A 27330-nucleotide genomic window follows, 5' to 3' on the forward strand; every position below is an offset into this window, starting at 1 on the left:
CCTTGACAAATTAGAGAATTGGTCTGACACTGAATTCAATTAGATAAAATTCAAAAAAAATTGCAAAGTACTATATTTAGGAAGGAAAGAAATCAAATGAACACCTACAAAATGGGGAATAACTGGCTAGGTGCAGTACTGCTGAAAAGGATCCGGAGGTTATAGTGGATCACAAATGGAATGAGTGTCAATAATGAGATGCAGTAGGGAAAAAGAACATCTCAGAATATTAGCCTAACAGGAGCATCACATGTAAGAGTCAGGCGGTAATTATCTCACTCTACTCAGCACTGGAGAGGCCTCAGCTGGAGTACTGTGTCCAGTTCTGGGTGCCACACTTCAGAAAAGATGTGGATAAAAGGGAGGGAGTCCAGACAAGAGCAACAAAAATAAGATTTAGAAAACCTGACCAGTAAGGAAAGGTTAAAGAACTATGCCTGCTTAGTCTTGAGAAAAGAATACTGACGGGGGACCGGATAACAGTCTCCAATATGTTACAGGCTGTTATAAAAAGGATGGGGACCAATTGTTCTCCAAATCCACTGCAGGTAGGACAAGTATGGGCTTAACCTGCAGCCAGGAAGATTTCATTTTTTTTTCTAATAGCTAATCTAACTGTAAGGGAAATTAAGCTCTGGAACAGACTTCCAAGGGAGGTTGTGGAATCCCCATCATTGGAGATTTTTAAGAACAGGTTAGACAAAAGAGGTGTCAGGTATGGTCTAGGTTTTTGCTTGGTTCTGCCTCAGTGCAGGGGGCTGGACTTGATGACCTCTCAAAGTCCCTTCCAGCCCTATATTTCTGTGATTCCTGATTCATTAAGCAGTGAGCACTGAATTCAGAATATCCTACAGGATGATCAACAGTCTGCTTGAGAGATCTCAGATAGTACATATATAGCCAGTTTCAGCTCACAAGGCAGCTATTCCACGCCTATGGAGAGCATGGAAGAAGGTGGAAAGTTTTGTTTTGGCCAGTGTGTTCTCATGCAACACAGGAAATCACGAACAGGCAGGAAGATCTTGGAAATCCTGACAACTGACTGAAATTAGACAGTGTATTGATTTCCTGGAACCATTCAGTGTGGTTGGTGCAGTACTAGAGTTCTGATAACAGCCACCTGGCAAAGGTTTCATTCACATATGTTAAAAGTAATTTTTTGAAAGCTAAATAAAATGCAGATACTACTTTGGTCAGAAAGGTAGTTTGTAGCCGAATATAAACTAGATCTTTTGTCATCAGAAAGGGGGGAAAGAGTCTAATTATTGCTAGTAGATCTCTCACTGTCATCTCCTAGTTGATGTTATTTCTCCAAGGAGAATGCGGTTTCCTAGGAGAAGAACTGATACTTACAGATTCACCTGGGTTCAGAGTTTTGGTTTATGGTTGCAGCAGAGTCTCACTCAGAGCTTTCAGCCTGTGTTTCAACTACCTATACAACTTAATGGTGACCAAAGTTACAATCTTTTACAATCTATCAAATGTTGACATTGCTGCACAGTAGACTCAGTCTTTCAGCCTATGGTGAACAAGTTATGCCAAATAACCCAGTAAGATTAAGAGTTGGCAGATATAAAAGATTATAGTTTTCATGATAAATGGTAAGTACAGATTTCCACCCACTCCTCCCTAATCACTATAACTTAGCAAGGGTTCAGAAGGAATCACCAGTCCTTTTTCTAACTAGAATAGATCACACAAGCTGCACTTCACAGGTTCTTCCTTTCAGCAACCACACCATCCACATAGAATAGTCCTACTATTATTATCTATTTGGATTATAGTAGCACCTAGGAGCCACAGTCATTGACCAAAACCCTATTGTGTTAGGCACTGTACAAGCATACAATAAAGAGGCAGCAGTCTCAGCACACCAGAGGACTAGTATCTAGACGGCAACATCCTAAACCCAAGAGGGGGGGGGGGAAAAAAAAAAAAAAAAAAACTTTTTGTGATCTTAGCTGCTGTTACTTTGCCACTGAGAAGCACATAGTTTATTCCTGGTCTAAACTACCCTCCCTGATCTCCTTTGGTAAAGAGAAGTTGTCCTAATAAGAGCAAAGTATGGAAGAGCATATTTGCTCAGCAAGCACTTGTTTACTCAAGACACCATAAAAACTTTGTAACTGAACAATAATTTCTAGTAATTCCGTAAGGCAAATATTCTAAAGCCAATGGTATTTTGAACATCAACCTCAACTCCTGTTTTCCGACAGTGGCCAATGCCATGTGCCCCAGAGGGAATGAATAGAACAGGTAATCATCAAGTGATCCATCCCCTGTCGCCCATTCCCAGCTTCTGGCTTTCCTGCCTGAGCGAGTGGAATCTAGGTTCTGCTAGATGAGAGTGATGGGCAAAAGCTATGTGGAGTTCAGTGATTCCAGGAGTTGAAGCAGGAGGGTCACCTGTTATCCAGTACTCCTTTAGGAATGCCTCACTGTCTGTCAACCAACAAGAACTGTGGCTTTTCTGTAGCTTGGGGGGGCGGGGGGGGGGTGTGATATTCCATTTTGTGCCCTCTTTAAGAAGGCTGATGAACCTGATGTTTGCAGGTATCCTGTGAACCACTTTTCCTGTGGTTTCTGAGTAGCTGTTCCCATAGGCCTTCCTCAAGTTCCAACACAGCCTTGGTAGCAATGTGATTAGGGGGACTTGGAGAGCAATGTCTATGACAACAGGAGGGTGCTCGCTATGCATAAAATTGTCAAGGACAGTTCATTCCACAACTAGAGGCCACGTGTTCTGGCCACAGAACACAAACCACATGTCCAGCAAGTAGACTTGCCTCCGTCCGGCAAAACAGAAGGTTTCTTGCTACTTGGAATTGAACAGTAGATGCCTGTCTTGATTCGAAGCCCATTCAAAAAGTTGTTCATCTTAAGTATCATTGTCTCGTAACCCCAGGATTTATGATGGCTCTTGAGGTCTCCAACCCATATTAAAGAGTGGTGGTGATTCAGTAAAACCTGCGTGGTACAGGAGACATTTGGTGGCTTATAGATGTTGGGGATCGCAAACTCACCGACTCTCGTTGTGACGACATATGGTGAAGAGTTCAAGACCATGCAGCAGATTTTCCAGAGCCTGTCTCACAAATGTTGTTAGTTCGTGTTTTGTTTTGCTAGTTCGTGTGTTGGCTCTCCACTAAATGTTATTCTGTAATGTTACATATTTTGATGCTTTTTCATTATACAATAAGTCTCTCTCTTGTTAAGTGCTTTGGCATAACCAACACTATCAACATGGCAACCGAACAGCAGTCCATGGCCTCACAGTCTAAAAAGCAACTCAAGTGACAATCCAGTGAAATGGCCCTTCTTAGGACCATCACCGAAAGAGAAACATAGGATCATACCTAGATGTATGCCACCACAATGTAGAAGGCTGTCTCCTACAAAATGTGATTATTTGACCAAGCTATTATATCAACAGGATACCCTTGTGTTATTCTATTAAAACATACATATATGCATAATCTTCATAAATCCAGGATAAACCAATGGTGTATCACACAAAGTTGCTCGCAATAGGATTTTGCGATCCATACATGGCAGAAACAAAAAGCCTCAGGAATCTGCCTAAACATACTTTCATCCAGAATAGTTTAAATTAAAAATACATCTACTTCAAATTGAATTAGACGTACTCACATTTTCTGTAGTTCCAGTAATTACATGCAATCCATCATAAGTTGATTTGATATACATTCCCTAATGTGGGGCGGGGGGGGGGAAGGGGAGAAGAAATTGAAAATAATCAAATTTAAGAAAGGCAGTGCCAAGAATAAAAACTTGCATACTAATTATGTAACAGGTTAAGCAACATCTTACAACAAACTTAAAACTCATTCTGTGTAAAAAACATCAAATATATGAAAATTCATGGACTCACATTTGTAAATAGTGTGATCTAGTATCAAAGTACTAAATGTTCCTCTTTTCCTGAATTCTTGGGCACTCAGTACATATAATTTTATACTTGACCCTTTGCAGATGATCCTTAAAATATTTATTTTTAAATCATGTAACTTAACTTCTTTATAGCCTTGACTATCCTGGAGAATTTTAGATAAGCCATTTAGAGTTCCTTGCATGCCAAGCACCTCCTCACAAGTTTGCTACAAATATTCTACAGACAAGCAAGTTCAAATAATCCCTGTTCTTAATGCTCGCCATCTTGTAACATTACAGTGTTGGCGTAAACCAGGAGCACAGGCAAACCATACGCTAGCACCACTTTACTATACTACTGGGTGTGGCTGCAAGGATAAATGCTAATGAAATAGGTCTAAGCGTGTGGATTCTTAACATACCATCTACAAATGGGCTAACATTCACATTTTAATTACACATAGTAGACTTCTGTATCAATTTCCATATAGATAACATAGGTCATTTTCCTTCCTGATAAGCTGTTTTGAAGATTACTTACCATGCTGTGCTTTTTAGCTATGCAGTGCCATTCAAGTGCTAAGTGCAATTTATGTGCCAGGAATTACTATCCACCACTTAGAAGCGTGAACACAAAACATTTTTCTTTCTTGATTTTCTTCTCCATTTGCAAAGATTTATGCTCCCTGCCCTCCTCCTCCTCCTTCGCTGTCCCCCCATTTCTTGCAGAGCACAAGCTATCATGCTGCTATTCAGCGAATACCCTTATTTGATACCCAAACCGCACTGAAGAAGTTGCCATAGTTCTGGAACATGGTTAGTTCATTTGTGTCCCTTCCGTTAGCCCTGCAATAATGTAGCTCAAAACACTGTAGGTTCTCCATCACAGCACCCATGTTTTTTAAAAACTGTTCAACAAAAGATATTTCTCACTTCTTCATAGTTTTAAGAGTAAGTTAAATAATTTCAGATAAATATTTCAGTTTCCTTTAAGGCATTTAAATGTGAACCACCTCCACTCCAGCCAGAAAGGTCCCATCTCCAATTTTTTGTAAACACCATTCAATGGAACATCCAACCCGACCAACCATATTCAGCACATGGTCAAAGGTTTACCACAGACCCCTGCTAAAAACGAACGCCAAATACGCCCCACATCCAACCAAAACTACAGATAAAAAAAAAATCTCACAAAACAGTATAGATAAAAAAAAATCCTTCAGAAAGTCTCTATGTACAGTTGATTTAGGTGACCAGCGAAGGTAAGGGACCCCTTTGTTCCCCTCCATCGATGAATCCCACCAATAGCCAGGTGTACTCAGCATACTACCACCTCAAAAATGCCTTAAACACAGGCAAGGGACTGATCCTGCAGACAGTTTTGCCCATGAGTCTAGTTAGTCCCACGCTGAATCCTTACTGATTTTAATGGGAGTAAACAATGCACATAGGCGTAACGGCTTGCAGGGCCAGGCACTAACAATGCAGACATAGTAACCACAGAAGCAGACACAGCTGAGTTCTTACCAGGCCTTCCCCAAGTTTAATGTTGGTTAAATGAACCTCCTCCAGACATGCACTCTGGCTCATCAACGGATCTGTAGTTGATCTGATCATCTTATCACAAATTCCATTTAAAATCTTGGACTGAAAATGAACAAAAATTCATTAGGAAAGCCACATTCTAGAATTCCTCCCCACACTAATTTCTCAATAAAGCAGAAGTTATTTAATTATAAAATCTGGCCCACTAAGAAAGCTTGATAGAACTGGTAGCAGAATACGAGACCATTCAGACAATTCTCCTTTATGGCCTTGTCTACCCTAGGCTTTTGGGGTAAAAATCTGCCACTTCTGCTACCACCAGTGACAAGGCATGTTGGGAAAAGGTGCCGCTACAGTTGCCTGGAAAAAAAGGCAAAAACGACACCACCACACTCTTGCAAAAATTTAGTCTATATTTTTTTGGAATTTTTATTTTTAAATCCCGAACATTTGACTACCTTTAGTGCCAAAAGCTGCCAACAGTTATTTAGATCTGCTTTAAGAAAGGTTAGGCAGGATGGTGCTAAAGAAGCCAATGGCAACTGGTGAGTACTCTACACCAAGCTTTTGAGTAGGTAGGCATTTAACAATTAAGTATTTTAGCAGTTATCTCCTTTGTGCCAGTTGCTGGAATCCTTACAAACTTATATTTCCTTGTTACCAAAATATATCCAATCCCAACCCAATACCATTTCTAAGGACACATTCTGACCTTAAACACATATAACTCGGACTAACGAAGCCAGTGAAAGTCAGGCTTACGTATCAGAAGGGAGTAATTTGTCTTTTACATTCTAAAAGTTTCAAACAGGCAAAATGACTGTTTAATCAGAGAAAATATAATGGTCAAAACATTTATTTTCTTCCCACACACTCAAAATTTACATTATACACCTCAGAGTAACAGCCGTGTTAGTCTGTATTCGCAAAAAGAAAAGGCGTACTTGTGGCACCTTAGAGACTAACCAATTTATTTGAGCATAAGCTTTCGTGAGAGGAAGTGAGCTGTAGCTCACAAAAGCTTATACTCAAATAAATTGGTGAGTCTCTAAGGTGCCACAAGTACTCCTTTTCATTATACACCTCATTGTTTGAATACATATCAAGACACAAAATACAATGTATTTAACTTAAAGTTGTTTTCAACAGTTAAGAAAAAAAAAAAAGGCCCTAAAATCTTCAGGATAGCATTTATTTGTAATTGGCTGTGAAACTGGAAGGTAGCTCACCTGAGAAAGTAAATATCTCCAAGTGCCCTTGGGACTTCTCACTCAGTGGAGACATATGTAATTAAGGGGCCGCACAAAATGCAGCCTTGTATAAAGATACCTCTATCTAATTTACCGTGGGCACACGGTAAATTATTCTCAAGGTTTTTTATTCTAAACCAGATTTATAGAACTGAAGTAATGTAATTTAAATAAATCGAAACAATGCCCAAACATGAATATGAGGAACTGCTAAAACAAGGGAATTCCAAACAACAGTACATATATGGAATGGGGTGTGGAAAAATGAGAAACTGAAAACTCCTATTTGCTTGGTTTCCTTATTTATGGACACAATTATTTTTAGCTATTGTGCTACTGAATGCCTAAGCATCTATCAGCAAACGGAAGGCCTTATCAAAGAACACAGCCTGGCTCATGTCAAAAGCAGGAAGCGATGATTAACTGTTACAAAATATTAAAAGTATTTCATTACATCCCACTGTTGGTCACAAGGTTGCTTCAAAATGATTTTGAAAACTTAGAGCTTTCAGAATGAAGAATAATTAGACATAGATCTTTCTACTTCCATAGGCAGGACAGTGTCTTTACAGGACCACAGCAAGGTACATTATCTATTAAATAAAGTGCTATATCCCACGCTGCGGATCATGGACATTTTGCTTTACTTGGTGGAACATCCTTTTACATTCCTTCCCCTCCCCTAAAAACTGAGCCAGACATTGGACTTGAAGAAATACCTATGGAATAAAACCTTAAGGATCATCTACTGTATACAGCAGTGCTGACTTATACATCATTAAAAATTCACCATTATCCCTTCTGAAAGAATAATGAATGAAAAAAACAGCCTGCAATGGAGTTTTGCTTACATGGTATATTTCAACTTTGTCAGTCTGAGTAATCAAGAAGTCATTGAAATAAATGGGAATACAAATAACTAGGTCGTAACTGAAATGCATACTTACTACATGTAGAACTTTGTCTTCCATTTCAGCCACAGTGCAATCCTAAAAAGAGAAAACAAGCACTAAATTAACAGAACTGTGTAAACAGACTAGGTTGCAAAATACTGAAATATAGCTACCCCTGACCTCAGGCAAAAAGGGTAGTATCTTTGGAGCAGGGATTAATCAGACATCTGCTTCGCCTTCTAGGCATGAAATGTACCATTGAACAACAATTTTCTGACACCTGATCTAAGAGGCAATACAGACCTTCAAAATGTTAAAAGAATACAAGCCTTCAGTTACTGCAGAAGAATTTTCCAGGAAAAATGAGTTATGCACAAATAAAGATGGACTTTGTTAAGGTAAACCATATAAGCTTGTTTTAGATACTACAAATTCTGAGCCAGCTATTACTGTATTCATCATTTCAAAATGGATAAAAAAACCACGGGTTAAAAATAGCTTCAGAAGTGCTTTTAAAATATGCTATTGATGGCATTCACAAAGGCAAGGGAATGGCACACAGAGCATTATTTACACAGCTCAGGTACAAAAGACTTTGAACTGAAAAGAGTTCATTTAGTAGATTACAGAAGAGACCATTGTTCTCTGAAAAAAAACAGCAAAACTGGAACACACCAATACATTCCCAGGTAAAAAGAAGAAGGAGGTGGGGAAGGGAGGGTAAACCACAGGTACGGTTGTAAATATTTATTAATTACTTAAGAAACCCCCACTAACACTTTTCTCAAAAATAACAAAACGTTTTGAAAATACAAAGTTAAGGTTATATTTGGGGGAAAAAACCCAAACATCACAAAGATCACTTTAACAATCTTAACTCTGACCCATATCGCACCAGAGTTCCAAGCTGCACAACTGTCACACCTCATCGTAAAAGATTGAGACATTTTAACGAAGAGATTTCATGAAGAAGGATTTGCTGAAGACTAAGTATTCACAGTCTGCATAAATCTTTAAGTCTACTTACTTTATATAGTTTGCCAAAGAACTTAGCACACAACTTGGGTTTTTACATAAACATACATGTTATGGAAGCGTGAGCTCAATATCCTGAGTCCTTAGCATTAAGTTTATTTTTGGCCTGGTTCTTAAGGGGGTTAGAGCCACTACATATGTATCTATACCAAGTCTGACCACACGTTTACATTTGATGCTCCATATGCTTTTGAGACTTGTCCTGAAAATTGCTCCAAAGGCCGTCACTTTTAGCGAACAGACAGTAACCTCACTTTTTCTGGTGACAGTGTAGTCGTATGAGGAAAAAAAGAAGAGTAGCTTGCTATACTAATGTAAAGAGAGATGTACTTTGCTTTAAGTGCTCCAATAGAAAAATAATATATCAACAAGAGTAAGGTACTAGAAGACCTTTTAGATCACTTCTCAATTTTCAGTCACTGAAGTAATGACAACGTTTCCACGTAGGATTGTCTTTTTGTTGTTCTCTGGACAGCCATACAAGGACAGAATAGTGTGGTGACTAAAGCCATGTCTACACTACAAAACTTATGTTGACTCAAGTTATGTTAGCATACAGATGGCACGGTTGGTACATCATTTGTGCCCATGCATACTTGGCTCCTTGTGTCAGCAGTTTACGTGCTCACCAGGAGCATTTGTATTGATGCAGAATGCGGTGCACCACGGGTAGGTATCTCACTGCGCAACTCGCCACCATCCAGCACACTATCTTTTGGGAAGTTTTGGCAATGCATGATGGGGCTGAAATGAGTCACGCAGGGGTGACTGGAAGCATGGGGTGAATGTCCCATTTTGCAACTGTCTCCATCCCATGATGTTATCTGTATCCCATAATGTTCATGCTTTTTAAAAAAAAAAAAAGCCCACAAACACACACGGCCTCCTCTGTCCACCATTCCTGAAAGAAGCATAAAGCCTGCACTATTATCACAAGCATTGCAAGTACAGCTTGCACGCTCCTGAAACATTTCCAGAGCTATAAGAACCGCCAAAGGAAGTGGGGAAACACGACAATTCCTCACAGGACAGACTGCTGTGGGACATAGTAAGAATCAATTCAAGGTTGTTCGTAGCATTCAGGGACCACCTGCAGATGGTGGAGTGTTGCTTCTGGGCCCGAGAAACAAGCACTGACTTTTGGAATCGCATCATAATGCAGAACTTTCAGATGAGCAAGGCCACATTCCTGGATCTGTGCAGGGATCTTTATCCAGCCCTCCTGCACAGGGATACCAAAATGAGAGCTGCACAGACAGTGCAAAAGTGAGTGGCAATTGCACTGTGGAAACTTGCAATGCCAGATTGCTACCGGTCAGTCAGCAATCAATTTGGAGTAAGGAAATTCACCAGGAGGGCTGTTGTGAGGCAAGTATGCAGGGCCAGTACGCAGGACTGTGACGACTCTCAGCAACGTGCAGGACATAGCAGATAGATTTGCAACAGTGCTGCTCCTGAATTGCAGTGCGATAGATGGCTTGCATCTCTCTGTTTTGGCATCAGACCACCTTGCCATTCAGTACACCAAACAGGAAGGGCTACTTTTCTGTGGTTATGCAAGCACAGGTGAATCACCAGGAACGCTTCACTGACATCAGTGTGAGCTCATCAGGGAAGATGCATGACACTCACATCTTTAAGAACACAGGACTGTTGTGAAAGCTACAAGACTTTCTTTCCTGATCAGCAGTTTTCCATTGGAAATGTTGAAATGCCAAAAAATGATCCTGGGGGACCCAGCCTACCCTTTGCTCCCCTGGCTCATGAAGGCATATACGTCCACCTTGACAGCACCAAGGAACAATTCAACTACTGGCTCAGCAGATGCAGAATGACAGTTGAATTAACTTTTGGTGGTTTTAAGGGTAGCTGGCATTATTTACTTACAAGATTAGACCTCAGTGAGAAAAACATCTCAATGATTATAGCTGCCTGCTGTGTGCTGCATAATATACGTGAAGCAAAGGGGGGAAGTTTCCATCAGGCTGCAGGGCAGAGGTGGAGGAGCTGTCATCTGAATTTGAACAGTCAGACACAAGGGCTATTAGAAGAGCTCAGTGCAGAGCTATATTGCTCTGGGAGGCTTTGAAAGACCATTTTAACACTGAGCAAGAACAGGGTGTGTTGTTGTAGTGTGTTCTACCTGGCTCTGCAGGAGTTGTGTGGTGATCACTGTACATGTAGGAATACAACATTGTCAATGCACCTATTAATTTTGTTTTTGAATTATCTCATGAGTTATGTGGCACTTAGCAATAATAGGTAACTGGTTGCTTTCAGAACTGCTGATCACTTGGCAGCATATGTTGTGAACTAATAAAGATGAATTGTGTTAAAAAAATCACAATCAGTGCAAAAAAACCCCCACAATTTTAAAACAATACATTAAAAAACTTAAAATTTAATAAACAGAATGTATGAAGGGGAAAGAACACTGATGCCCATTTCAGCTACACATACACCAACCGTGGCTGTCACAGGAATGTTTAGCTATGATTGTCTTTAATGTCCCTTGGGTGGCATGGCAGGGGTAGTGCAGTGGCCCCTGATGCCACACGGAATGTTGGGGGAATGGGAGGGGTATAGGGAGGTCCGGATATTGCGTTCTCAGTGGTCTGCAGAGGGAGGTGAGCCCAGGACTGTTGAACCTGCAGGTCCACCACAGTCTGCAGCCTCTGTGTTTGCTGCCTGAGAAGCCTCATTATGTCTTTGTGCATCTCCCTCTCTTTTTCCCGCTGGAGCTCTCTCTTCTCCACTCTTTCCTTCTCCAGGCTGGCCACAATATTCATCCTCCAGGCCTTGTGCTCGCAGTCTGATGTGGCAGTGGCTTGCAGGATCTCACTGAACATGTCATCCTGAGTCCTCTTCTTTCTCCGCTTTATCTGGCTCAGGCATTCTGCACGTGTGGAAGGCGGTGTGAAGGCCAGAATGGCAACAGCTGAAGATAAAAACACTGAGGTACCTTTATCAGCATATTCACAACAGAAAGGGAAACTTGCTCCCTTGCAGTTGTAAACACAACATTCTCACTTCTGCTAGGGATAGTTTGTGCACGGCGCTAGTCACAGCACTAGCCATGGTGAATATGGCCCGCCGGGGGTTGGGGGAAATGGAGCGAATTGCTTGGTTGCATGATTCCAGTCATGTAGAGCAATGGCACTGAATATTCGCACCATTTTCCATAGGCAGTGGTGATTTTAGCTGACATCTCACTTCTGAGGGTTACAAAAGGCAGAGACCCCACAGTTGCTGCGGTGTCCTAAAGCTGCCCGAGCCCATAAGCTGCTAGCCTGTGCTGCTATTGCAATGGTGCCTACTGAAGTTACCGTTCAGCATCATAGAAAAAAGTGCCCTACCACAGAGGACGAAATAAGGCTGCCAACCCTAAAAACCTTCAGGAGGGGATTGCCGAGTACCTCAATGAAAGTTTCATGGAGATCTCTCAGGAGGATTCAAGGGACACCCCTGTATACATAAACAAACTACTCTGTGTGGCCCCTGCCTAACTCCAGAGAGGAATGAAAAGCAAATAGCAACTCTACGTCTCATGGTTGTACCACTACCTCTTCTAGCATGAGTAAATTAATGAAAAAAGTCAAAAGATGTGTCCTGCCATCCCTGTAATTGAAAATGTATCTAAACACTTATCTGAGGTTCCTTTCCCTGCACTGGGCTCGCCGGTGATCCACTGGTGAGACTGTGGCATCACCAAAAAGAGGTCTGACTTGCTGCGCAGCTGGATCCCAGGTTGTCTGACCCCATACTCCTCCCCCTCATCCACCTCCTTGCTGTTCACAGCAGGGGCCTATGACTCGGTGGGCTCCTCAGAGGTATCCACAGTGCTGTGGGTCCTCCACCAAGTATGGCTTGCAGCTCTTTGTAAAAAAGTGGCACATCTGCAGGTCAGCACCAGATCGATTGTTGGCCTCCCTGGTCTTCTGGTACACCTGCTGCAGTTCCTGGACTTTCACACTGCATGGCTGCTGGTCCCCATCGTACCGGTTCTTCTGCATCCCCTGAGCCATCTGCTCATAGACGTCAACATTTCTAGGCTGGTTCAGAGCTGTGCCTGCACAGCCTCTTCTTCCCACAGGCCCAGGATATCCGGTATCTCCTGTCTACTCCAAGCCAGAGTGCTTCTGGAGCATGTAGCCAGCACGGGCAGCTGCACTCAACAGTGGAGAGCTGCTAGGTGTGCTCATCAAGCTGGACAATCGAGAAAAGGAATTTCAAAAATGCACTGGGCTTTAAAGGGAAGGGGGCTTCCAGTCTCGGTCTCTGTGATGCCTGCAAAGTAGAGTTCATAATGGTGACCCAAGAGGTCAGCGTGGGGCATTGTAGGACAGCTGCTGGAGGACACTTAGGCTCAACGTAAGTAATTCAGTGTCTACACTTGCTCTGTGTCACTCAGGGAGGTGGTGTTACTACGTTGGCATAACAGGGTGCTTATGTAAGGGGGAAACCAATTTAAAGTCAAGACACATGCACAATTAGGTTGATGTAAACTGTCTTGTGTCAACCTAACTTTCTAATGTAGACCAGGCCTAACTAAGCCCTTCCTTATTTGGTTTTGTTTTAAGTGCAACTTAAGTAGAAAGTTTGGAAAAACTTAGTTGTGACAGGTTTTTCGAGAAAACTACCAGGTGCTCCGAAGGGCTGTCTCTTAAGTAATTGATAGAAATATACAACTTTGACTCCAGTATAAAGTTGCTTGTTTTTTTAATAAGAATTCCCTTTGGGTATTTGAAAAACATATAATAACTAATTAGTGAGTCCTTGTGAACCATGCCAGCTGTGTAGGAATTAAGTCTTGTCAGTGACTAATCTTGCTTTAACCATGTTACTAAAATTCATGTTCTAAACATGACCCTCAAACTGCAGATTTGATAGGGCAGATGAACCCATGTCTCCATACCTTCCTCCCCCACCAAACACAACCACAATCCCAATCCCCAATTATTTCAATCTGAGTTGGCCTGCTTAGTACACATGATCCAACACTGATTGCTCCCATGGTTAGAAACAATTCTAAAAGCAGCAGCATCGCATTAATTTCCATACACTGGTTAAAAAGGGAGGCTTGTGAACATGTCGGGGAGCAGATTGCAGGGGGGAGGGGAGGGAAGGAAGCAGAGGTAGATTGAGAAGCCTTGAATGGTCATCTGCAAATGCACTGTTAAAAGTTAGCTAGCTATAGGGTTATGTGCAGAATGCCCCACAGCAAGGGTAAGAAGGGCATGGAGCAATTAAGCAATAAACCCTGTTTGGGTCCCTGTTTCCTGCTTTTAATAGGACACTCCAGCACGAATCATTTGAGGTCACCTGCAAGAGCTTCTCTCCCAAAAGGGGAGAAGCAATTAACTCATTTTCTTTCAATATACTGTATGTATGGTTTTGAGAAGTTTTTGAAAATGACATAGCTTTTTCCTCACACACGAAGTGCACAAGTCCATGCCACAGATTTCATCCCACCTACAAAAAAACCCCCACAATAAAATCCCCAACACACACCACTTACCTGACCATCTCCTACAAGGGAGTTCCATGCTCCAGCAGGCATCAGTGGGAGCTGCATATCACAGTATGGTACGTACTGAGGCATCGAAGGAGAGTGGGAGCCAGCCACTCTGACCCCAGCTATACCCAAAGCATGAAATGAGTTGGTCTGCTGAAAGTCACTTACATGCCAAATGACCCTCTAGCCATTACGATTTTGGCCAATCACAGCTAATAGTTAATTTTTAATAAAACATTGTGGAAGTCAGCCTGGTGGAAACAGAAACGTGAGGAAAAGGCAGCTCTTTCCGTCACCTGTTGCAGTCCACACCCAGCGGCTACTGCTCTCTTCCAGGGTATAATTTGAGTTGCTATTTTATTTATTAAAACAAGTTACCAACGTTGATTCTAACTGGAGTTAAAAAAACAGCTTTCAGGTTTTCAAATTCAAAGCAGCTATTCCAGGGCCAAACCCAACCCTTAAAGTTAATGAAAACACTAATGGACTTTAAAATGGGAGACACCTAGCTCAACATTGCTGAGAAGTTTTGAAATTAACTAAACAAAAATCTCAACTGCAGGAGAACAGAATGACCAAAGTTGGTAGCAGCCAGCATGCACTTGATCATTATCACGTGTATGGTACTCCAGCATATGTTTTCCTCATTAACAAGTTGCACATAACTAGCACACAGTTATTTCCCCAGCCACCCACCTTCCTTCCTTTTTTTGGAGAGGTGAGAAGAAAAGCTGGGAGGAGGTAAAAAGTCAACTGACCTTCTGAACTGTGGTAGTGAGATCCAAGCAGAGCTGAATGATTCTGTTCTTTGTCGCTGAGAAGTCAGCAATCCCTGTAAATGGGGCCCTGTAACAAGACAAAATCCCCTTAGAATGAAAAGCCCTCTCGGCTTCCAACTCTGGCTGTTAATGGGCACAGCACATAGATTTACACAGTTGCAGGTCAGATAGCAAACCTGAGACATGCTGGAACTATCCCGTTAACACAGTAAAAATGTAATCTGAATAACCGTAGCTGCAGTAAATAGACTAAAGTGCCTTTTAACACAAGTGCACCAATATGGTGAGCAACAAACTACCCTTATAACAAGTGTATTCTTTATCATGAAAAATATCTCAGCCAAGATCAGCCTCTGTAATGGCTTGCTTTCCTCTAAGAGGTAAATCTGAACAGCTGCTAACCTTTCAGCACTGTTTACAAAGGACTCAATTCTAGCTCAGTGATTATACCCTCCCTTAAAGGAGACCACTTTAGAGAGCTGTTGAGGGGGCACCTCAGCCCCACCTGCTACTTTATGAGGGGCAGGGAGAGAAGGGAAAGAGTTCCAAAACACTGACTGGGCTCAAAGTTGGATAAGTCAGCCATCTTGCTGCTGGGGCTAGCAGACAGGAAAGTTGGTGGGGGCTGGCAGTGACCGCAGGAAAGGACCAAGTGAGAAGAGCAAGCTACTGCCAGGGAACACCACCTGACAGTGACAGGAGGGCCATTCATGGGATAACAGCTCTTCCTCCCCATGATCTCCTTCTGACTTCCCTCCCCACAAGCTGGGTCCCTAGGAAAGCTGGCAACATGCGAGAGAATTTACAATCCTCTCTTATCCTGTCCCAGCATCACTGCTTGGACACTATCTGCTCAGCTGCCTGTCTGTTTCCGCAGCAGCTGTCACAGAGCAACCCTAGCCCGTGTAAGGAAAAGCAAAGGAGTCTTTCTTGCTGCCTGTCTTTTTCCAGGCCACTGAAGCACACATTTGGGAAAGGAGCAAATTCAGTCAAAAATTAAAGCCACGTTAACAAATGACTGTTTTTTAGACAATCATTTTGTGTGAGGGGGTGGAGCAGAAAGTTGCATCTGTATAAGGGGGCGGGGAGAATGGGGAATTTTCTTTAAAGCCCTGTCTGAACTAGGGAATTTTTGGGGTGGGGGGTGTGGAGGAGAAGAGAGAGTTTCCAATCACTGTAAACACTGGTCAAATCCATTGATTTTAGAAGTATCATCACCCTATGCCCTGCAGCCACCAACAGCCTGGCAATTCAACTTGCTAATTACCGACATCCTAAGATTTAAATAAAGTGGTGGTCTGGGTGGGAACAGAGACATTTACATCCAGACATCACTCTAGAAGCTGCCTTTGGAAGCCGAAAACATTCATTTCACTAACACAAGTGACCATATAGATTTTTTTTTTTTTTTTAAATGAGAGTACCAATCTCATACCTGTCCAACCATGCTAGCAAGGCCTTAGCAGCACCAATGAGCTCCACCACTGAGGTGAGGAATTCATTGGGGGGTTTGTGTGAGGTTTTTCCATCATAATTCGAATTTTTCCTCCGGCTGCTGATGTAATTCTGCAGGTTGTTGGAAGAAGCTCGCAATTTGAGAACCAAGTTCTTCATATTGTCTGTTTCAAGGCCATAATTCTGCAAAAAAAAAAAAAAAAGAAAGATTTTTTTTAAATAGTTTTGTAAGTCAATATAGAGATCCCATCTAAGTCTGTTTTGTGGTGCAATTAGCTATTTGGGATGGAAGATCCAGAGTACTGCTTATAATTACTCTCTTGACAAAAGAAAAATTGTTTGGGAAAAAAGCAACTTGATTGAACCAGACACCATTGGACAACCCGCTCTGTGAAATGCAGTCTCTAATCTATATTAGGCATTTGAAAGTATGCTATTAATCCCAGTTATCCTCAGTGCTCTTAACTCCTAGACAATGCAGGAAGTCCCCAAATCCTGTTGTGGGTGTGTAGGTAACTGGTTTGGAAAGCAGGTGTAGGTGCTGTCCCAGATGCAAAGATTTGAAAAGCAGTCCATAGATTTCTGAACATTCAGATGCAGCAGGGTTCCACTTCCAGCTGCAGAATGCCACGGAGACAAAAGCTACCTGACTGAAGGCCTGACTTTACTATGTGACAAACCTCATCAATTTCCACTGAAGTCACTGGGAGTTGAGGGAACTCAATCTCAGAATATTAGGGCCCCAAATCCCATCACATCACTTGATTCTTAATGGAACACAGCAGCGTTGATTTCACTTTTCTCCCTTTAAAGGTAATGGAAGTCTGGCTGCTCCCAGTACTATGGTGGAAAACCAGAAGCAGCATAGCTATGTTCCACTCACAACAAAAAAGAGGGGGAAGTTTAAACCTGCTGAGGGACAAAAGCTGAACTACCAGGCAACAGATAGGATTAAATATTTACACTAGGGTTTTGACTGTGAAATTATAACACTTCTGAGGTAAGTGTTCCCCTACTAGGAAAGGGCATTTATTTGCAAGTGTATGGACAGCATCAACACTATGCATAAAAGAGTGAAAATTGCCTTTGAAGTCCCTTCCCCCCATCCCAAAAGGTAAAACCTATGGAATACTAGATCACTCAGGAGAGTGATAATACAGAGAGAACCTGTAACATCTAGGTCGCGAGTTCAAAGGCACCCAAGTCACTAGTAACAAAAATTAGAATCCAGTTGGCTTACGCAAAATCAGTTTGTCTCAGTCCAAATGTCAGTTACAAAACCCATGCTGTATCTGTTCTGTAGACAGAGGTTAAGGCCAACATTTTCAAATGTGATTAATAATTTGGGATGCCTCACTGGAGGCATCTTAAAGAAGCTTGATTTTCAGAGGGCAAATAGGTCCCTCAGCACTTTCTGAAAAATAAAGTCCCTTTTTCAGGTTGAGCACCAAAAAACAGGGGTACCCAAAATCACTAGTCATGTTTGAAAAAGCTTGACCCTAGTCTTTAGGGTCTTATCTGCACTTGAGATCTTTGTGAAATTCTCCCATCACTGCTATTGCCCAGATGAATTTCCACCATCCCTAGCAATGGCAGAAGCCCTAGCACAGACTAGCTATGCTCGGAGTTGGAGCTACACTAATGCCAGGGCAACACTGGAACTTACAAAAACCTCTGTTTAGACACAGCTCAAGGGCACCACTCTAGCACAAAGATTACTTAGAAAGAAAAACAAAACAAAAAAAAAACTACACTGCAACTCAAGAAGTTATTACAGAGACATGATGGGCTAGAACACGTGCTAGGAATGGGGAAAGCCTTCTGATGATTTTCAACTGCACTTTGTATCTATACTGATTTGTAAGAGATGAGAGACAACAAACCACTTGTCCCCGTACAAATCTCATGCCGCCACCACTTCCTCCCCTCAATCACAGCATTTCTCCCAGAAGCCCCCTTATGGCCTTCAAAAACACCTCTTCCCACTCCATTAAGCTTACATGATCCGTGACCCAGCTTTACTGGCAATATTCCTGATCTAGGATCTCTTATGCAGATTGTTGTGCTCCACTCTACTCAAGTTTCATGTACTCCCTGGCTTTCCTGGTCAAATGTGCCTAATGAAGTCTGGGATACCATGGACTGAAAAAGCTGTAGCACAAGTGACAGGGAACTTTTTATTTATTTATTTTATTTTAAAAGAAAACACCCCACCCACAAAAAAAGCCTATAGAACTCCCCTCAGGAATCCACAAAGCTAACACATACTGGCATTGTTCAGCCACCAAATTGCCTTTAAAACTACCTCCCAGTTCTGGCCACAGTCCAGCGGGTATACACTGCAAAAGTCTACTAGAGCACTTGACAAGGGAGCACATGGTATCTAGAGTACAGCTAGAGAGGTGTTGCTGAGATGAGAGAGGATGTGGTCTAAGAAACAACACCCTTCCAACAGCAGAGGATATCCTTAAGTTTTCCGTCATCCCAGAGCAGGAAAATTTCTGGCTTTAATAATAAAAGTCTGAGCATTACATTCTGTAGCCATATAAAAACTTGCCACCTTTCGATTTAAAGTAAAACAAAAACAAGAGACGATCATTTTGATGAGTTTCTTGCAGCCAAGTTCTTTCATCCTCTTACACGATGCTGCAATATTGTTTGTTTTTGGTGTGCTGCTTCCTCACCACCAGCTCTGAGTGCCAAGCCACTTCCTGCAGCCACAAGAACGTGAAAATAGCAGCGTCCTAGAAGAGTATAAAAGCCTAATTACTCTGGCAAGGGGAGAGAGCAAACAGAATATCCCTTCACTCGGGACTGAAAACATTATAGGCCCTTTTAACCCATAAGGAGAGCAACTTACTCAAACAAGTTATTAGATGGTTAGAACCACTCGATAAAGAGCTGTGATCCTTTCAGATGAGGCAGGGTGAGGGACAACTGCAGAATTCCCAAGGCCTGAGTTTCAAGCACTCAGGCATGCACTCAGATGCATAAAAACGAGAATGCAACTGCATGCCTAATTAGTGCAAGCAATTATCACCATTGCACGCGAAGAAGTTACTCACTTTGTGCAGCAACAATGGTTCTTCGAGATGTGCAACCCTACGAGTTCCCCATTGTAGGTGTGTCTGCTTCCCTGCGCTGCTTATCGGAGAACTTTGGTATCAGTGTCTGTTGGGCCTATGCTGCGCCATGAGACTAGTCAGTGCGTGTGGGCTAACTGTCCTCACTTCCTTCTCTACCACAGTCAAAGAAGTACTCCAAAGTAGAGGGGAGGAGGGTGGGTTGTGGAACACTCACAGGGACACACATCTCGAACCACCATCATTACTGAACAAGGTGAGTAATGACAGGTTTCAGAGTAACAGCCGTGTTAGTCTGTATTCGCAAAAAGAAAAAGGAGTACTTGTGGCACCTTAGAGACTAACCAATTTATTTGAGCATGAGCTTTCGTGAGCTACAGCTCACTTCATCGGATGATGATGAGTAATAACTTCTTAGGGACACTCCTCGATGGATGCACCATTGTAGGTGACTACCAAGCTGCAACCCTTTTGGAGGGTTGGGACTTCGGAGTTGAGTCAGTCACAGATGACAGTACTGTGAAGCCAAAGATGGCATTAGAGGTGGAGTCCCCAGTGACCTGTGAAGGTGTGAGCAGACACCCACATCACCACTCTGCAGATATCTGCAATAGGGACATCCTTAAAGAAGGTGACAGATGAGGAGATCAATCTTGTGGAATCTGTATGGATAGAGTCTGGAGGGGGTCATGTTACGAATTTGGTAGCACTGTCTGATGCAATTCGAGACCCACTTAGAGTGTCTTTGGGCTGATACTGCTGAACCCTTTGATCTTTCCACCATGGAGAGGAATAGTTTAGGGGACTTCCTGAAGCTGTGTGTCCTATTGAGGTAGGATGCAAGGGCTCTCCTAACATCTAAGGTATGCAGTATGGCTTCCCTGTTGTCTCAGTGAGGCTTGGAGTAGAAGATGGAAAGGTGGATAGACTGATTCATATGAAATGACGATGTTATCTTAGGAATGAACTTTGGATGCGACCTGAGTGTAACCTTGCCTGGGAAGAATACTGTGTAAGGGCGATGCACCATCAAAGCTGCTATCTCCCCTATTCTTCTAGCCGAGGTGATTGCTATCAGAAAGGCCGTTTTCACCGATAGGTATGTCAGTGAACAGGTAGCCATAGGCTCAAAGGGGGGTCTGGTCAGCCTTTTCAGTACCAGGTCTAGGTTCCATGAGGGGTAGAAAATCAAAGTTGAGGGAAGAGGTTAGTTATACCCTTAAGGAACCTTTTGGTCATTGGATGCGATAGTACTGAGTATCCCTCTATGGGTCGGAGAAACATTGTGATGGCTGCTAAGTGGACCCTGAGAGAGCTCAGGGAAAACCCCAATTTTTAAGGGTCAGAGCATATTCCAGAATACGTGGAAGAGTTGCTGACACTGGAAAGATTTGTTAAGACATGCACCAAATCTGAAACCACCTCTACAGGTAACTGCTTTGCCTGAAGGACTTTCTACTGTGTTACAGAACTTCTTGCACTTCCCTTCAGCATGACCTTTCTAGGTGCTGGAACCATGTAGGAGCCATGCTTTGAGGCAGAGTATCCCCAAGTTGGGATGTATGCTTTGTCCTGTGAGAGGAGGTGCAGAGAGTTCAGAAGGGAGATCAGCAAGCACATCACGAGCTGCATCAGGTAAGGGTACCGGGTCTGTCTTGGCCAAGTAGGAGCAAATCAGGATTATGTGAGCTCCATCCCTCTACCTTTAGCAGGATCTTCAGCAGAAGGGGAAATGGAAGGAAAGCGTAAAGAAGGTCCTTGTCCCAGGGGAGAAGGAGAGGATCTCACAGAGAGTGCTGTCCAATCTCCACCCTGGGGTAGTATCTTGGATACTTCTTGTTCTGGTAAGTGGCAAACAGGTCTGTGAACTGTGTTCCCCACTGTGAGAACAAGTCGCGAAGAACTGACAGATGCATCTCTAATTTGTGATCATGCAGAAATTTGCCAGTGAGCTTGTCCGCTATCGAGTTCTGCGAGCCCGGGAGGTAAGCTGCGGACAAGGTGACGTGAGAGCTATACCAGGTCCATAGCCTAATTGCGTCCGTGCATAGAGCGGGTGACCTTGCCCCTTCCTGGCGGTTCACGTAGTACATGCAGGCTATGTTGTCCATTAGGATCTTCGTATGTGATCCTGCTCTCAGTGGGAGGAAATGGGCGCAGGCATTCCTGACAACTCTCAATTCAAGGAGATTGATATATAAGAATATCTCCACAGGTGACCATTTGCTTTGCATTGCATGGCTGTTCAGATCCGCGCTCCATCCTCTGCGCAATACGTCGGTGATAAGGAGCAACGATGGTGACACCTGTAAGAAGGGAATCCCTTTGCATGCATTGGCTGGGTTTTTCCACCAGGCCAGGCAGTTTTTGATCCTGGTAGGTAGTGACAGGGTTTGTTCACACTGTCTCTATTCAGCCTGTAAACTGAACTGAACCATAGCTGTAGGCATCGCATGTGGACTCGGGCATCCGGTATCACAGCTTTGCTCGCACCATATGCCCCTGGAGTTGGAGGCAGAGTCTGGCTGGTATTTGAGGTCTGTACTGAGCTGGATCTATGAGTAACACCAGGGATAGGAACCTGTCTTGAGGTAGGAAGGCTTTGGTGTTGAGCTGAAGGCCCAGACCTGTGAACAAGCATATCATGAAGTCGGTGGCTTGACAAGCCTCCTGGAGCAACTAGGTTGTGAGAAGACAATCATCCAGATAAGTGTAGATCATTATCTCTTGTAAGTGTAGATGAGTGGCTACCACTGAGAGAACTGGGAAAATATACTCTCAGGGCTAATCAAAATCTGAAGGGGAGGACTCTGTATTAGTAATGGTCATGTTCCAAAATAAATCTGAGAAATCGTCTGTAAGCCAGTAATATTGAAATATGAAAGTAGGCGTCCTGCAGGCTGAAAACCAGTCTCCCTGTTCCAATGATGGACTAATCATTGATAAACTGACCATCTTGAACTTCTGATCCTCAAAAAACTTGTTGAGAGCTCTGATGCCCAGGATAGGTCTCCAACCTCCCTTCCTTTTGTGCATTGGGAAGTAAAGACAGCAGAACTCCTTGCCTCGTAGATGCTGAGGTACCTGTTCTATAGCTCCTAACTGTAGGAGTTGACCTACCTCCTGACATAGTAGACTCTTATGAAAAGGGTTCCTGAAGAGGCAGGGGAAGGGTGTTGTGGGGGTGTAGAAAGGTGAACTGGATGGAGTACCTGGAACTGATAATCTCTAGGACCTATCTGTCCCACATTATTTACTGTGGAACGCTGCCAAACAGTAGTCAAATTGGTGCATGGTCACAGACAGTAGTAGGGAGTGGTCTTGTGATGCCTCGACCCGCCTGTCAAAAGTGGTGTTTAGGGCAGGTGGTTGGACGAACATTGAAGAGAAGGTTTAAGGTGGCCTAGGAATACAATTTCCTATCAAGGACATCGAGGCACTTCCAGTCTCTGTCATAGGGTGCTCCCCTAGAACGATGATGTTGTTGTCACAGCATCCACCACGATGGAACTGGGTGGTGGGTAGGAGAAAAAACTGATTCCTTTGTGGGGACATAATATTTCTTGTCTACCCACTTGCACATTGAGGCTATCGATGCCAGGGTTTGGCACGCCGTTTTAGCCAGTTCTAAGATCGCTTTATTGATTGGGAGGCTGATTTTTTAAAAGGACAAAAAGTGGAGGATGACAATGAGCTGCTGGTGCGTGTCTGATCTCCTCCAATGGTATGTGGAGAGTATCTGCTACTCTATTCCCCTGCTCCTGAAACAGGTGGAAGTCATCTGCCACAGATGGTGATGCAGGCATGACCACTTCATCCAGCAAAGAGGAAGATATGGCTTTAGGTGTTATCTCCTCTCCTCCTCCATATCCCCTTCTTGCTCCACTGTCTCTTGAGGCTCTGAAACCTTCAATGCTGTGGCTGAGGGAGCGTGCTTGGAGGGTTGTAGGTGATGCTTGAAGCTCATGAGGCAGGCTGTCAGTGTGCCACCCAGCAGTCCCAGTATGGCCACTGTGGTGCCATAGGGCCTGATGGACTTGCCCACTGGTGGCTGTACCAAGATGGTGGTGGTGCCATCTGCTGGTACATTCCCAGACCCTACTGATAGTAGGTCCATATGGCACTCGAGAGGAGTACTGCAATACGCCGTCCGGTTCACTATCCAATCCCTCACTTGATAGTGGGGGAGGGCATGGCATGATTGAAGGGACATACCCGTGCCCAGCAATGGCTTGGTGCCATGAACTCAGTATCGAGGGGCAGAGAGTTGGGTGCCTCCATCATGCCTAGATCACCAGCTTGATGGAATTCTAGTGGTACCGAGTGTCCCGGTATTGGGCGAGATGGAGACCTTGCCTGTACTGGTCTCTCCAGTGCCTGGTAGGCTATTATCGCTGGCATTACCAATGTCAGCACACATACCAGGAGCATTTTAGGGCATTTGCCCTTATTTCTCAGTATCAAAGATTCGGTTTCCATGCCCAAAGGGTCCATGGGCCTACAGCAGTACCAGATACTGATGGTCACTGTGACGCATGGGTGCTGAATTGTACTCTCGGTGTTGGCAGTGCCGAGGATACCAAGTGAGATGGCAGTAACTTTCAGCTATCCCGGTTCTCGCTGAGGGAACTCCTCTCAGAGGTTTAAAAAAAGTGGGGAGTCCCTGGACCATTTCTTAGACCCCCTATCCTTCAAAGTCTAAGACTGAGGGGAAGACTCATGCTCATCAGAGAGCTGCTTCCATAAAGATGATTTTTGGAGGTGCTCTCTGTCCTAGGGGGATCTCAGGTGGAGCTGATGACAGAGGGAACACTTCTGCTGGATGAGGCCCTCGCCGAGGCAGTAGATGCACTGGGATTGCTTGTCCATGACTGGGATTGCCTTGTTGCAAGTGCAGCACTTCTCGAAGTCCAGAGAGCCAGGCATACCCTTGTGTGGGAAATGTCTTCCCCCCTCCCCACTGCAACAGAGGTTGACAAAAGAACAGAGTCCTTTCTTCTTTTCAGTTTGGTTTGTTGTTTTTTAAAAGGCATGGCCAAATAAAATGGAACAAGGAAAGAAAAAAGAGGTTTCAAGGGAAGCTAAATTTTAGCAAAATAAGAATGTTAACGATCCACAAACATACAGCAACGGCTCCATCTCTAGCTAGGGGTGGAGCTAGCTTGAAAAGCAACTGAGGACAACGACAGAGCACGTGTGAGCCCAACAGACACTGCTACCGAAGTTCTCTGATCAGCAGCGCAGGCACACAGCCATACCTACAGTGCAGCACCCATAGAGACTCAACTCGAAGAACCACCAGCTACTGCACAACTGTTTGAAAGAAAATCACCCTCTCATACAGGTTTTATGGGAAAATGAGGGTTTCCAAATTGGATTTAATTCCGTTCCACGCTATCTGAGTTCCCATTCTGCACCTAATACCATGGGATCTGAACACCTACGTTATTCTGATGCTTGATCTCCCTCCAATTACTTCTTTGATTTAATCAGAACTTCTTTCATGTGAATTAATGTTTTTAATCTTCAAAACGTTTTACAAATATCAGTCAGTCAATCTTCAACACCGCCAGGAGCTGGCTAAATATAATCCACTTCATTTTAGTTTCTCCATCTTTAAGAACAGATTAAGTGACTCACCAGAGGCCACCAAAGGAGTTAGAGTCAGGATTAGAATCCAGGAATTGCTGGTTCCCAGTCCCATGCTCCAGTTATGCCACCTCTCCCTATTTATACCAAGTATCAGTCGCTGATGTTTGGCAGGTAGCTGAAGCCCCAAAAATTTAGCTTTTTGCTTTAAAAAAAAAAAAGTTTAATACAACCCGACATTAATGTTTTAACTGTTTATTATTTCAAGAAAAAAAGTTGTGTTGCTTATGTATATAGAAACTGTTTTCTAGTTCAATACATCAAACTTTATTTTTCATCAACACACACAAAGAAGTGGGCCCTTGGGAGCACATTATGTCAAACATTCCTATCTGATTATTCATTAATTTGGGAAGACACATGTAAGGGTTCAGTTTAAATAAGACACCTCAAAGTGCGTCTACTTCCCCCACTCCGCCACCAAACCACGTTATAGTTTACAGAGACAACAGTCTGCTAAACACTACACTGATCTGACAACTAGTTGAGTTAAGGTAACCGACATAGAAGTAGATGACATTTAAAAAAATAATTTTCAACTGGAGACTTCTTAATAAAGTGTGTGTGGGGGGGGGGGGGTGGAAGAGGGCAAAAGATCCAAAAAAGTGTAAATTCTGAATATACATTGATTCCAATTTCCTTCAGCATCAAAATGTTAAAGTGAATATAGTGCTGGGGTAAGTTGTGGGCTCGAAACCTCCACAAACTTAAGTTATAAATTTATATACATAGACAGTTACAGCACAAGCACAGCAGCATACACTTAACCTAAAACAAAGATTGCTATCCATCCTGGTATTTTTGGTTCATAGAATATCAGGGTTGGAAGGGACCTCAGGAGGTCATCTAGTCCAACCCCCTGCTCAAAGCAGGACCAATCCCCAACTAAATCATCCCAGCCAGGGCTTTGTCAAGCCTGACCTTCATCTTTAATTTTTCAGGTCAATTCTGCAAGAACTACTTATATGTTGTCACTTTGCACTGGAATCCTCTAAAATGCCATCATCATACAACTTGATTTGGTGGTCTTGTGAAAAACTGATCAGATCATGCATGTCACATGATGCTGAAGACGACGACACGCCAAATATAATTACATTGTACTGCACCACACTGATACAACATCACAAGCATTGCTACAGCATGAGGGAGGAGTTTGCCCTATCAGGCAAAACTATCAAAGGCAGATCCACCACACCAAGATCCCTCAACTCTAAGGTAGAGAAAAAAAAAAAAAAAAAAAACAGCTGCATCTTTCTACCATGGTTGAAGATCTAGTCTGTGCTTTAACATATATAGGAGTATTATAAGCTACAGGAGAATTTGGGACCCTAATCCCAAGAGCAAACTAAAGATGAAGCTATTATTTCCCATTAATGCCTGCACTGTTCTTCATTCACTGAACCTATGCCAAAGTCTAGTCATATCCTCGGCAAGATGTTCCACAAGTTTACCACCTTTCCAGGTGATTTTTGCACAATTCTGCTTCATGGTGACATCTTAACTTTTAAATTTGTGCCACCATTTCTGTGGTTTAACTGGAGTTTAAAAAGCAAGTGCATGTCCCTTTAAAATTTCAGTCAACTAAAGTGTCTGCTCCCCACTTTAATGTATGGAAAGCCAGAGATACTCAATTTGATTTTTTTTTAAAGTTCATTTTCTGACAGAACACCCTTTTAATCCAAGGTTTAAAGAAAAAAAAAAAGTTTTTTCTGCTCCATCTACCTGTTGAGAAGGGTATTTTAGGCAGGCTCAAGAGCAACAAACATACATGCTCAGAGGGGAGCCCCTCGCCCTCTTCCTCAGAGCACACACTTGCCTGTTGTCTCTTCAGTTACAGTACTGCTGCAGGTGTTCTTGATAAACACCCTTCTGAAAAGGCTAGGGGGAGGATATACAATCAAAACACAAAACTGATTTTGCACAATGAACTGTCAAATGAACAACATAAACAAACAGAAAAAATAGATCTACTCTAATTTTCACTTATACTATCTTAGGGGTGGTTTACTACAGCAACAGACAACATTTACAGATGGAAGTTATTTTCAAGTTGACAGTGTCCTTTTAATATCATTAGCTCTCATCCTTCAATGTGGTCCTCCTTTAGATTTTCTTTGATGTCCTTTCCACAATGACATCTTAGCCTCAGACTCTCCTGTATTCAGTGGCTGGATGGGCCTAGAAAAATCTCAGAGGTTGACAATCTGGCGACCATTTAAGGAGAAAGATGCT

The 27330-nt window shown here is 43.0% G+C and overlaps 1 protein-coding gene across 3 annotated transcripts in view; it reads right to left on the minus strand.

Moving 5' to 3' along the window:
* CNKSR3 (CNKSR family member 3) overlaps positions 1–27330 on the minus strand; it is a 99219-nt gene that overhangs the window by 20438 nt on the left and 51451 nt on the right. For all 3 annotated transcript variants that reach the window (XR_012158097.1, XM_073337707.1, XM_073337708.1), the window contains 5 exons: positions 16344–16546; positions 14888–14975; positions 7634–7675; positions 5419–5538; positions 3652–3711 (listed from right to left, as the gene is read on the minus strand). Coding sequence is in view for 2 of the 3 variants with exons in the window: in XM_073337707.1 (XP_073193808.1) it covers positions 3652–3711; positions 5419–5538; positions 7634–7675; positions 14888–14975; positions 16344–16546 (513 nt within the window). In the remaining variant the exon portion in view is untranslated. The remainder of the gene's footprint in view (positions 1–3651; positions 3712–5418; positions 5539–7633; positions 7676–14887; positions 14976–16343; positions 16547–27330) is intronic.

This window comes from Lepidochelys kempii, chromosome 3 (assembly GCF_965140265.1).
Source record: "Lepidochelys kempii isolate rLepKem1 chromosome 3, rLepKem1.hap2, whole genome shotgun sequence".
Lineage (NCBI taxonomy): Eukaryota > Metazoa > Chordata > Testudines > Cheloniidae > Lepidochelys > Lepidochelys kempii.